General features: G+C 47.1%; 1 protein-coding gene across 4 annotated transcripts in view; it reads left to right on the top strand.

The window, feature by feature from the left end:
* Positions 1 to 419: 419 nt before the first annotated feature.
* ILF3 (interleukin enhancer binding factor 3) overlaps positions 420 to 13238 on the top strand; it is a 31519-nt gene continuing 18700 nt past the window's right edge. For 2 of the 4 annotated variants that reach the window (XM_086699096.1, XM_086699095.1), the window contains exons 1-3: positions 420 to 592; positions 12425 to 12523; positions 12905 to 13134. In XM_086699096.1, coding sequence (XP_086555222.1) covers positions 12521 to 12523; positions 12905 to 13134 — 233 coding nt within the window. In that variant the 5' untranslated portion in view covers positions 420 to 592; positions 12425 to 12520. The remainder of the gene's footprint in view (positions 593 to 12424; positions 12524 to 12904; positions 13135 to 13238) is intronic. The other 2 variants (XM_086699094.1, XM_086699093.1) reach the window with 1 other exon arrangement.

The raw sequence follows: 13238 nt of genomic DNA, 5'->3' as shown, positions 1-13238 counted from the left end.
CGAGAGACGGGTGTAAGATGGCAGCCACGCAGGCGCAGAAACTAGCAGCAGGGGGAGACTCCGCCTCTCGCCCTGAACCACGTGGTGATGCCGCTTAAAACCGCCATTGAAAAAAAGAACGGCGACCATATCACATGATGGAGACCTACCAATACCAAAGGAAAGCGCCAAAGTCCTTGTCACGTGGCCAAGACTCTGTATCGGCCACTGTCACATGATCAAGGACTCCAAAAGGGAGGTAAACGTTTCGACTCCACGTGACCAGAACGCAACGGCTACGCTCTTGCCACGTGACTAAAGCCCACCTCCTTATCTCTTTTCGTTGCTCCCTCCCTCCCGGGCTGGGCCTGCGTCAAGCGGCAACGCGGCGGCAGGGGGCGGGGCTCCAGCCGATCACGTGGCCCGCACCTCCCCGGCGCGCGCCCGCCAGCCCGCTCGCCCCCGGCCCCGGCTCCTCCTCCTCCTCTTCTCGCCATTGCAGTTGGACTCAGCAGCCCGGTGCGCACCGCGTGGCTTTTGGGGGGAGACCCCGGCGGGCTGTGGTAGGAGGGCGGCGGCGGCGGTTGCGGTCGGGGAAGGGAACGCCGACAAGGTAAGCGTCAATGTGGCGGCGGCTGGGCCCGCTCCCGCCTCTGCCCCTCCCCCCGCCAGTCCTCCCACTCAGCGCGGGCCCGGCTGAGGGGTCGCGGTGACAAGGCCTGAGGCGCCCCGCGCTCTTCTCCTACGCCCGGCTCTCTCGCCCCAGGGCCGGGCTCATTCCTCCCTCTCCAGTCTCGCTCCCGCGCTCGGCCGTTACTCTCCCCCATTGTGCCGAGGAAACAAAATGGCGGCGGCGGCGGCGAGGGCCCGGTGCGCGCGCATCCGCCCCCCCCCTTCGCGGCCCCTCGGCCGGCGGCGGCGCCTCGCACGGGGGGGTGCGCGCGCACCGGGCCCCCGGCCGCCGAGTCCCCCGGGCCCGGCTTTGTCTGTTGCTGCGTCCCGCGCGCACGCGCGCACGTGCCGGGAGCACACACCCCCCTTGGCCGGTAGAGTCCTGGCCGGCGCAGCAGGGGCGACCCCCTCCTCATTCCTTCTTAGTCTTTGTCCCTGTCCCGTCCTAGGTTCCAGGAGAGTCCCAGGTTCCCGAGGCGGGAAATGTCGCCGCCTTTGTCCTTACATGGCGTGGAGATGCGGACCTCCTCCTTGGGACCCTGTTCCCACGCTGATTGCAGAGGAGGCCTTTGTCGGTTGTATGGGGTTCTCCAATCTGTGATCAGCCAGGCCTGCCTCAGATCAGGACCCAAAATTGGCGTAGGGTTTAAGCTTTCCCTTTCATTAGTTTAGGTGTTTCACTGATGTTGAATTTTATCCAGATTGCTTAGGATTTGCATCCTCCCTCAAAATGGTGATGTGGTGCGATATTTGGGTACACTGAAACTTGCAAGATTGTGACCCAAACATGAGAGTTTAAAACAGTTTTCTACCGTATTAAGTAGTTGAGTGACTGAGTTGAAGTTCTGCCACAGTTAATCCTGAGCCTGGATGAATTATCTGGGTTGTACAGTGATCAGCATGCTCTCCCCCAGTTCATTGTCTAGACTTGGGGAGCTAAACCATTTCTTAGTATTTCCAGAGTTGATTGATTGTTGCTTGGGATTCTGCTCAGGGGACGTGATGGATCAATAAGGGAGTACCAGTGTCCCTGATAAGCCTTTCTTTTCTGGACTCCGGTATTTCAGTGGTTTTGAGTCTTTTTCTGATTGGTTAGGATGATCTCCTCTTTAAAGTGGGTGGCCTTTGGCATATTTGGGTTCCAGGGGAAACCCAAGGTACCACTCAGAGTTGGGACTCAAATTGAGGGCTTCAGACTCTTTCACAGGTGTTTGTGGCTGGGAGTCTCCTTGGATTGCTCACCCTGCTGCCACTGTGCTTTGTGTGTGATGCTTTGTGTGTGGTCTCGTGGGATGTAGGTAACAGCAGCCACTCAGATTGTGAATGAAGTGTGGGAACCAGAAGCTCATTAACAGCTAGAAAAGGGAAATAAATAAATAAAAGGCCCCTGGGTACAGGCGTTACTATCCCTGTCCCTAGTCCTGCAGTCTTTGCCCCTGAGCTCTTGGTTGACCGTGTGAGTTGATCGTGGTCCCTGGGATTTGTGAATGGAATCTCTGCAGGCCCTGGTGTTTGGAGTTGATTGGAGGCTGGCAGTTACTGCCAGACGTGGCCTTGCCGGCACCGAGTGTGGCTTCATCAGTTTCCCTACTCCTAGAGCTTGGACAAGTCTGGGAATCATACTCTTTTTGGAACACTGGTGGGTAATTGCAGTTTTTGTTTGTTTTTTCCCGATTGAACTTGTCTAGTGTCTATAGGCAAAAATTCTTTTCTTGAGCTGCTTCTAGTATATTTAAGAGGGCTTTTTTTTTCTTTTCGAGGTCCGTAATGCCGGGAGTGAAGAATCTAAGGCTGTTTCTTAGTTTTTTTTTTTAATTCTCCTTGTTAAAAAACTACATTGGCAAGAGCCGCTGCTAATACATTGATGTCACTTTCATGGTTGCTCTTTTTCATGTTCCCCTGCTTCACATCTCCAGGTAGGAACAGGTGGAGTCCGTGATGAGGAAAGAGCTTTCTGTAAGTCTATAAGCCTCTTCTCTTTGGGTAAACAGTAGGCAGCATCTTGTCTGTAGGCCTCAGCAAGTTGTGGGGGTTGGAAATGTTCCTCTGAAAAAAGGCTTTAGAAGTTTTCTTTGGGCTGGATCAGGTCCCTCTTATTTACCTCTCTCACCCTCCTTCCCAGTTTCTCCTGATTTCACCTTTCATGGCTCAGAGGAATAATTCCTTTCCCCAAGAAACTTGGGTTTATACCTCCTTGGACTTGCCCTCCTGTCAGTAAGTTGGTTAACTTTGTGCAGTTTTGAAGGATGTGTAAATCACACCATCTAACATTACATGCACGTATCTGCATGCCATTTTATCTGAATGTTGCTTTGATTGAACTTTCATGGGAATTACGATTTTCTAGGCTGTATATATTGGATGCTTTCTATCTTACCCAAGTCCTGGGGAAAAAAGGATTTGATTTCTGTTTTTAGTGAAGGGGTTTCAGGTTAAAGGCAGACATTGGTTTGACAAGAATCTACATACAGTGAAGCAGGTTGGGGCCCTGAAGGGATGAGATTCCTTCAGATTCCAGCTGCAGCACTTGACGGTTTTGTCTGAAACCACTAGCTTCCCTCTCTGTTCTGTTGTTTAGGGTAAGTCAGTGCTGATTCTTTGTGGTGCTAGCATTGTTATCGAAATAATAGTGAGAGCATGGTGGACAGGTGTTTGTTACGGAGCCTTGTCAGTGTACTGACTTTTAAAAATTGTTCCTTGCCATTTTATGCTTTGTTGAATCCCTGTGAGATTTTTCCAAGGTTGCGCTTTATAGGTGATCCCATTATAAATTGTGATTGGAAGTTCAGAATGACTTTTAACATCTACTGTTTTCAGATGTCTTGGGAAAACGATGTCCTGTTGAAATTTAATTTTTTTTTCTCATTGAGTGCTTATGGAATGAAGAAAAATGTAGTCACAGAGCTGGACATGGGGCTCAATCCCATGAACCATGAGATTATGACCCCAGCCGAAATCCAGAGTGGGACGCTCAACCAACTGAGCCACCCAGGCGCCCATGTAGCCACTAGTTTTTAGCAGGAAGATGAGTTTATTGTCCAAGGACCATTTTCTTGTGTGCTATATATGAACACTAAGGACCATTTAGTTACGAAGTAACTTTTATTAGAGTTATGTACATTTGCTCCAAATTATTTTTATAATCTTGGGCAGTTGATGAGAATTGGTGCTATGGACAACTTGAGATCCATTGTAATTTTCCTTGACATTCCAAACAGTCCTCTTTCTTCTTATTTTCATTAGGATTGTGGTTTGAGCTCAGTCTTACTGGGATAATTTTGCAGGCCACCTGCTTTGCTGCTGCTTCCTTTGGACTGCTTTTTTCCTCTTACCTGAATCTGTGTGTGTTTAAAGAATAAAATGTTGCGGGTTAGGTTTGCTTCTCAGTGGTACTTCTAGATTTTTTGCGGGTTAATAATCCTTGCTATGCATTCATAATTCAAGAAAACAGTCCAGATGTCAACAATGTGGAAATAACCAGCCCAGCCCCATGGCTCATAGTGGCGCTTAATAAACATTTGTCCTGTGGGTGACCTGTGCAGTGTCCTAGCAGGGGGGAGTAACAGTTGTCCAGTAAATGGAGGTCTGTGGGCTTCTCACATCCCACAGAGCAGGTGTGTGAACTGACGAGTGGAGGGAAGATGAACTGAGTCAATTTTGATGAAGTTACTTGAGTTTGTATTTAATTTAATGTAATTTATTTATTTAGAGCTTTTTTTTTTTTTTTTTCTTTTTTTAATCAGCTCTGTAAAAACTCTTTGGTGGGTTCTTAGAAAGTAAATAGGCAACTGCCAAATGACCCAGCAATTTCACCCTTGGGCATTTCTCCCAAAGAAAGGAACATTTATGTTTACATAAAAATCTATACACAAATGCTCATAGCAGCTTTATCCTTGATAGCCAAGAACTGGAAACCACGTAGATGTCCTTCAGTAGGTGAATGGTTAAACCAAGATACGTCCATACCACGGAGTACTGCTTAGCGATCAAAAGAAGCAAGCTGTTGATAACACCTTGGATGAATCTTGAGGCAGTTACATTGCATGAAACAAGCCAGTGCTGAAAGGTTACATACTCTGGAATTCCATATACATAACATTCTTGGAGTGTCAGAACTGTAGGGATGGTGAATGGATTAGTGGTTGGTAGGGTTAGGCATATGAGGAGTGGTGGAAGGGTGAGTATGACCAATCAAGGGCAACAGGAGGGATCCTTGGGATGGCAGTGGTCTGTCTGTCTGTATCACCATGAGTGTTGTGGTTATGAATTGTACTGTAGTTTGCAAGATGTTGCCATTGTGGGAAACTGCTTTAAAGCGTACACGTGATCTCTGTTATTTCTTGTATACCGCATGTGAAGCTATAGTTATCTTGCAGTAGTTTTATTGAAAAGAGTGCCACCCTTACCCACCAAGATAATTCACATGTCTGTGGATTCACATCCTTTGAGAGACCATCTTTTTTTCTTTGTAACTGGGGAGGGGAAAAGAATGCTTTTGGGAGAAGGAAACCTACTGCACGCTAAGTTAAGAAAAAAAATCCAGGGCTTCCCCATGGGGATATGTGGGAGGGTCACCCCTCCTGCCCCTGCCCCAACTAGGTGTGGAAGATTTCCTAAGCTTGCTTCCTCTCCTGCTTGTTGCCTGAAGAGCATGTTGGGAAGAGGGTTTGGTAATTCCCACCTGGAGTCATGATACACGCTTAACTGTTATGTCCTCTCACAGGCAGATTTTAAAACCTTTCTATTGGTTCATCCAAGAGTTGGTGAAATTCCTCCTTTAATATATTACATTTGTGGTTTTTCAGTTGATGAAGCATCTTCCCACAAAGTCACCTTTTATCCTTACTGTTTGCAGCTCTTGGGCATAGCTAGTGTTGCCATTTCCTTTTTGATAACAGCTCTGAACAGGTAGATAATTTACCGGAGGATCCCACAGCTGCGAGGTTGGGGAGCCCAGTTGGATGCAAACGTGGGGCTTCTGTCTCCCAAGACGCATGAATGCTCTACAGTACCAGTGAGCCTGGACTCCTGGGTCTCGTGGGAGGCCAGTGGAGTTTCAGAAACATTTTGGAGAAAAATTTGTGTTTGTCAGCTTTATATTTAGTCAAGGAAAGTATTTTTTTTCCCCTTTCTTTTTGTTTCTGTTTATTTTGAGAGAGCATGAGCGGGAGGTGTGGGGTGGGGGTGGGGGGGCAGAGAGAGAATCCTAAGCAGGCTCTGCCCTCGATCTCACGAACTGCAAGATCATGACCTGAGCCGAAATCAAGAGTCAGATGCTCAACTGACTAAGCTACCCAGGCACCCAAAAAATATGTTTTTAATTAGCATACAACATTTCCTTTTTTTCATGAGAGAAAAGGACATTTTTTAAAAATTGAAACTATTTGTGGAAATCATTATCCCTGACTTTACACCTCCCTGTGGACCAGTAAAAAACACTGTTGCAGACAGAATTGGGAACCACTGCACCAGCGTTCGGATCTGTGTTGGATTTTCAAATTTCTCCGAGTGGCATCCATAACCAGATTTTAGGTTGGCATCTTTTGGCTGGGTTGCTTTGTTAAAATTATTTTTCACGTGTCCTTGATGTCAGTCTGTAAAGGTTTGCAGAGTCACTAAAGAGTAGCATGTGTATGTCATTTCACTTCATGCTCCAGGATAGGATAGCCCTGGAGATGGGGAAACCAGGAGCTGGGGTTTGGATCCTTTCAAAGCTTAATCCATTCAGTCTTTTAGATGAGCATCCGCTTCAGGACAGTTCCCCGGAGTTGCTGGAATAGCTGTAGGACTTTGTGAAATAGATAGTTGGGGCTATACCTGTTGCGGTGTTGCCACTACACCTGTTCATTCATTTTACAGACTAAATTGGGCATGTGTCTTTTTCAGCAGCAAGTGCCGTGCGTCGAATTCTAATTAGCAAGAGGTCAGCACGTTGCAAGCCAAAGGTTTTGTGGTTTAAACTTCTGTAACTCTGCATGCTGTGAGTGGGCTGGATTTGAGAAGGAAAAAAACCCTGATCCCTTCGTGTTAGAACATCCCCAGCTACCCAGAGTTCATGTTTAAAATCCTGATTCTCCACTCCACCTGTTCCTCACTTGGGTTTCTTTTCAGAGGAGCTGGGCTGGTAAAAAGCCAGGCTTCCTTGTGCCTTGCTGTTGAATCATAAAGGTGGTTGCAGGAGCAGCTTCTGTTTAAAGTTTGGTTGGCAGGGGCCAGTGGAGTATTGGCTGTAGGCAAGCAGGTGGGTGTTGTGGACCTCTTGCCAGCAGTGTTCTTTGCTAAAAATCTTGAAAAGGAGGTTTCTGTTCACCCAGAAGACCTCTCTGTCTGTTAAAGAGAGGGATTCCCTGGTATTCAAGACTAGAGCGGCTAGCTTCTGAAAAGCTGGCTTGGATGACAGGTCTGGGTTCGCATAGAGACTAGGGAGGCCAGATTTGTTGGCCTGCAAGGGAACATTGTCTCCAGTTTTTCAGCATTTGTTTTAGTTCACATAATTAGTGCTCTTACTTTCTTTGTCCCCCTGGATCAGGAGGCATCACCACCAAGGTCTGGTCTAAGGGAGGAGGGCCTGGGGGTGAGTGTTCCACAGATGGGCCAGGTGGGGTGCTCAGGGCCAGCCACACAGCCCAGTGAGTCTCTTCAGGGATTCATTCTGGGGCCTGCCTCTTGGAGCAGAGGAAGATTAAGAGATGAAGCCGCTTGCTACAGAGGCACACCCACGTTCTTAGTTTTAACAGTGAAGGCAGCGGATGGAGACCTACATGCGGGACAGTCGATGAAAGCGGGTGCATTTGGGGGCGTACGCGTGTCCTTGAGGTACTTTTGACGGGCTGGGTTTTTTCGTTTGTTTTTTTCTGTTTTTTTGTCACAACATCTTTTTACCCAGGGGTACAAGAATGATTTTTCTACTCCCAGTGTCTTTCAGGTGGCATTTGTTCTTACAGCGATTCCCTACATCCACTGTGGAAAATCACCATTTTCAGAGTAGGAAGTTGGGATATACACCTCTGCACTGGTGGCAAAGTAGGGTTTGTTTTTTTTTTTTTAAGTATCGTTACAGACTCCAGCTTTTCCATGCATTTAATGTGCTGAATCAATTTAGGGTTTTTTTTGTTTTTGTTTTTAGTTTTGTTTTTTGTTTTTGTTTTTGTTTTTTTTTTAATTTTTTTGAACGTTTATTTATTTTTGACAGAGAGAGGGAGACACAGAATCCGAGGCAGGCTCCAGGATCTGAGCTGTCAGCACAGAGCCCGAACTCACGAACCACGAGATCATGACCTGAGCCAAAGTCGGATGCTTAACCAACTGAGCCATCCAGGCGCCCCTTAGATTGTTTATTTTTAATATCTCATGAAAATTCTCAAACATATACCGAAGGTGACATGGTTTTACAGTGAACAGCCACCTGTATATAAAGCTCAGGTTCTGCCGTTGACATTTGACTATACTTTTGTTTCACACATCTCTTCCTTTGTTCTGGTCATCCTTCAGCCCACATTTATTTATGCATTTATCGAGTTTCTTTGACGTCTAATCCACTTTACTTTTATGATGCATTTCAAAGTAGCAAAAAATTACAGTCCTCCATCTGAATATTAACTAGAGTCCAGTATTTATTTACAGCCCCCTTTTTTTTCTTTTGAAGTAACATACACGTCTTGAGACTACCATTCAAGTAGTTTTGACCACTGAATATACCAACTCCTACCAAGATACAGACCGTGATCATCACCCTGAAAGCGCCCATCCCAGGTGTGCCTGCCACCATCTGCCTAATGCAGCTGCTGAATAGTTTTGCCTGTTCTAGAACTTCGTGCAGGTGGAAGCATTTTATGTTTGTTTTGTTTTTTGTAATCCATTGCCCCAGATGTGGCCAGTGGGAGCCTTCACAAGTCAGCTCCTTGTTCTTTGGATGACCTGCATTAGTGTCTGAGTGCCTCTTTGCTTTCTGACGCTGCAGATGACCCCGGCTCACGCAGTTTCTGTGTTAGGTGCAGGCCAACCATTTCTCTGGGGAGCTCTTTTTAGTAAGGTAGACACTGTCGGTCCTACAAAACCCTAAATAAAAGGGTCACAGCCACCTGAAACCATGGTTTAAGTTGTTACTTTTTAAGTTTCTGCATTTGATGTTTTTGTGATGGAGGAGGAGTGTACCGTGAAGAGATAGTCTGTGTAGAGTGAAGCCTCGTCTCCTGGCACCTGGCTGGGCTTGGAAGGAAGGCGATTCTTTACCTTGGATCGCCCACTGGGCCCAGAGGGGCAAGGCATTTGTCTGCCATGCCTGTCACCATTCTAGCGTGGAGGTGCACACTGAGTACTTGTTGAGTAAATAAATCAGGTTTTAAACCTACCAGCCGTCATTGTGAGGTCAATGAGGTTCCAGCATAGGTGTGGCCAGGAGTGGGGGGCATTCGACATGGCCATTTTACCATCAGGCTGTGAGCTCTCTAATGGTCTGCTTCTCGGTTTAGAACTGAGTTTCTGGGAGCGCCTGGGTGGCTCAGTCGGTTAAGTGTTTGACTTTGGCTCAGGTCACGATCTCGAGGTTCCTGAGTTCAGGCCCTGTGTCGGGTTCTGTGCCAACAGCTCAGAGCCGGGAACCTGCTTCTGATTCCGATTCCGATTCTCTCTCTGTCCCTCCCCTGCTCATGCTCTCTTTCTCTCTCTCTCAGAAATCAATAACAGTGCCTGGGTGGCTTAGTCGGTTAAGCATCCGACTTCAGCTCAGGTCATGATCTCGCAGTTTGTGGGGTTGAGCCCCACGTCGGGCTCTGTGCTGACAGCTCAGAGCCTGGAGCCTGCTTTAGATTCTGTGTCTCCCTCTCTCTCTCTGCCCCTCCCCTGCTCATGCTCTGTCTCTCTCCCTCTCTCTCTCTCTCTCTCTCTCTCTCTCTCTCTCTCTCAAAAATAAAAAAAATTTTTTTTAAACCAATAAATAAGAAAAAAAAAAGAACTAGGTTTCTAGAGCTTTGGTTGAATTTTTGTGTTTAAAAAAATTTTTTTTTAATGTTTATTTTTGAGAGAGAGAGAGAGTGGGAGCGAGGGAGGGGCAGAGAGAAAGAGGAAGAGACAGAATCTGAAGCAGGCTCCAGGCTCTGAGCTGTCAGCACAGCCTGACGTGGGGCTCGAACTCACTGAGCCATGTGATCATGACCTGAGCTGAAGTAGGACGCTCAGCTGACTGAGCCACCCAGGTGCTCCGGTTGAATTTTTAGATGACCTTCCATGGCTGTACTTTTGTGGGAGGACTTAAGTACATTCTGCAGTTAAAGAAAACTGTTATGGAAGTTTTCAGACCTCGTAGGTGAATGAATCCAGGCATACCCATCCCCCAGCTTCGACAGCTATCAGCATTTTGCCGTCTTGTTTTATTTTTCTCCCCATCACCACTGTCTGCCTTACTGGAGTATTTTAGGGCGAATATCAGGCATGTACTTTCAACCATGAATTTGTCTTAAATATGTATCTAACATTAGTAAAGCATTCTTTTTGAGCACGACCTTGATACCATTTGTTCCTCACTGAACGAATGATAATTCCTTCATGTAGGATGCACTTCCGACTGTACGTCACTCATCACTTAGCCCCACAGCAGCCTGGCAAACAGAGATCCTGTTGGTAGAGAAAGTTGGTGCCATTTTGAAGGGTCCATGGCGTTTGTGCTGCATGCATGTTTTCCGTAGGTTGACTTGTTGCATGTTTACCCCCCTTCGGAGGTGCAGGGGCCGCATCCAGGTCCAGGGGAGACTTCAGGGCCTGCGGCTAGTGGCTGGGCGGGCAGGGTTTTAAGTCCAGGTCTGTGTGGGAGCTCCCACTTGGTGGTGACTGAGTGATTTACCAAGGGCATCGTGGAAACTGGCCTCCACTCCTCCCCTGCCCCCCAAAGAAGCCCTTGACCCCCACTTGTCCTCTTGCATAGCTCTCATTCCACCCTTCGATTTTATAGTTCCACTTTGAAACCTACAAATTTGCAATTAGATCGTTAGGTAGTCCTGAAGTATTGTGGGAAATTCTTGTTTTGGCCAGTCATGTCCAAGTTTATCCTTGAAGCGTGTGCCTTTCCACAAGGTGGAGACTGCTGCCCTGGCTGGTAACTGGCTTCGATTGAAGGGGCTGGCTGTTTTGTGGTTGGATGGGATGGGTGGATTCATCTGTTGTGTATCATTGTGATGGATTTTCTGTGTTGTTCACTCACTTGGAAGATATCAGTGTGGACCAGACTGTTTGCACAGAGTAGGAATGAGTAGGTTGTCGTCAGCATGTTATTTAGAGCCCCAAATGGTAATTACAGCTACGCCTGTTCTAAAGACTCCTGTTGTGCACTTGAGTTCTCTTGGTCTCTTCAAAATTTAACCCACGGAGGGGGGCACGTGGTGCAGTGGTCACATCCACCTGATGTTTCAGAAGGTTCTTGCCTTTCTGGTTGACAGACACCTTTTGGGGCTCTTAGTCCCCTGCTTTCCTTCCATTTCTTCATGACCCTCAAAGACCAGAGCTCCTTCCCTCTCTTTTCCTTCTCCAAACACCAGGATTTTGCTGAGTATTTGTATTGTTACCATTTATTGGAGGCGTGTTAAGCTTTAATTTTTATATTTGTGAAAAGTGACATACTTTAGGGGTGCCTGGGTGGCTCAGTCAGGTGAGCATCTGACTCTTGATTTTGGTTCAGGTCATGATCTTGCGGTTTGCGGGATCGAGTCCTATGTTGGGCTCCTCGCCGACAGCATGTAGCCAGCTTGGGATTCCCTCTCTGTTTGCCCCCCCATCCCGCTCATGATCTCGCTCTTTTTAATATTTTTGTAATATTTATTTTTCGAGAGAGGAGAGTGTGCTGCCCGCAAGCCAGGGAGAGACAGAGGGAGAGGGAAACCGAGGATCTGAAGTGGGCTCCATGCTGACACCAGAGAGCCTGTTGCGGGGCTCGAACCCATGAACTCTGCAATATCATGACCCGAGCCAAAATCGGGTGCTTAACTGACTGCTCCCCCCCTTTCAAAATAAATAAACATTTAAAAAAAATTGGGCAGGGGCGCCTGGGTGGCTCAGTCGGTTAAGCAGCCGACTTCAGCTCAGGTCACGATCTCGCGGTCCGTGAGTTCGAGCCCCGCGTCGGGCTCTGGGCTGATGGCTCAGAGCCTGGAGCCTGCTTCCGATTCTGTGTCTCCCTCTCTCTCTGCCCCTCCCCCGTTCATGCTCTGTCTCTCTCTGTCTCAAAAAATAAATAAAACGTTAAAAAAAATCGGGCATACTGGGGCACCTAGATGGCTCAGTTGGTTAAGTGTCTGAGTACAGCTCGGATTGGGTCGTGATCTTGCAGTTTGTGGATTTGAGCCCTGCAGTGGGCTCTCTGCTGTCAGCAAGGAGCCAGGTTCGGATCCTCAGTCCCCCATCTCTCTGCCCACCACCCCCACCCCCACCCCTGCTTGTGCACGTGTGCTCCCTTTCTCTCTCTTTCAAAATAAATAAACGAACTTTGACAAAATCTGGCATACTTTACATTAAAAAATAAAAGATGAAAGAAGATGAAATAGAAATCCTCTAGATGTGGGTGGAGTTGGATTCTGAAACCAGCTGTTTTCATTTTTAGGGAATTTTATAATTAGTTTGTGCCTCGGCTTACCAGCGGTTACCTGGAAATAAGGATGTGTCCTGCTGTGTTAACAGGGCCCCTCACGTGGCAGCACCACTGTCTTTCATCCTACTCAGTATCTGACTGCTACAATTCATCCGTGTATGAAATACTTGAAACTAAAATGATTTTCTGATCTTATAGATAGTTGAAATATTGATAACACCAAGGAAATCTGTCACAGTTTGAAAAGATAAGCAAACATTTGATTTCCAGACACTACAGAAAAAAGAAGTAAAAATGGTAAGTTTTTAAAAATTGTAAATGTTATTTCTGTATTCATATTCGAAGATGTAGCATTTCCCTAAAGCATTTGATTCTCCTATTTTTTCATTAGCTTTTTTGAATTATAAAATACTGCTGCACAGTGTAAGAATTCACACACATACGTACATGTATATACGTATATATATAAATGCCTGAAGTGCCCCCTTCCTCTCAGCTGCCTCGAGAATGAACAGCCGTTTTCCTTCAGTTGTCCCTCTCCCCACGCCTTCAGGAGCGTTCCCCTAGGTTTACTTGCACACAAATGACGAAGCTTGATTCTGCGTTGGGCGGCTTGGAAGAGGAGTGGACGCTTGTGTGGTCTCTGCGTTGTTTTTAACTGAGTTTCCACATTTCCAGCGTCCGATGCGAATTTTTGTGAATGATGATCGCCACGTGATGGCAAAGCATTCTTCTGTTTATCCAACCCAAGAGGAACTGGAGGCCGTCCAGAACATGGTGTCCCACACAGAGAGGGCTCTCAAAGCTGTGTCTGACTGGATAGATGAGCAAGAGAAAGGAAGCGGTGAGCACGCCGAGTCTGAGAACGTGGATGTGCCCCCAGAGGACGAGACCAAAGAAGGGGCTGGGTAAGTTTGAGGTTTTGGGGCGGTGGGGATCTTTTGTATAGAGACTGGCCAGCGTAGGGGTGAATGTCTCCTTTTCTAAGAAACTCCAGCCTTTCCGTGGCCTC

Source organism: Puma concolor, chromosome A2 (assembly GCF_028749965.1).
Source record: "Puma concolor isolate L17-30 chromosome A2, mPumCon1.1.hap2, whole genome shotgun sequence".
Taxonomy (NCBI): domain Eukaryota; kingdom Metazoa; phylum Chordata; class Mammalia; order Carnivora; family Felidae; genus Puma; species Puma concolor.
The sequence above is the reverse complement of the archived record's forward strand: the minus strand, read 5'-3'. Positions and strand labels throughout refer to the sequence as shown.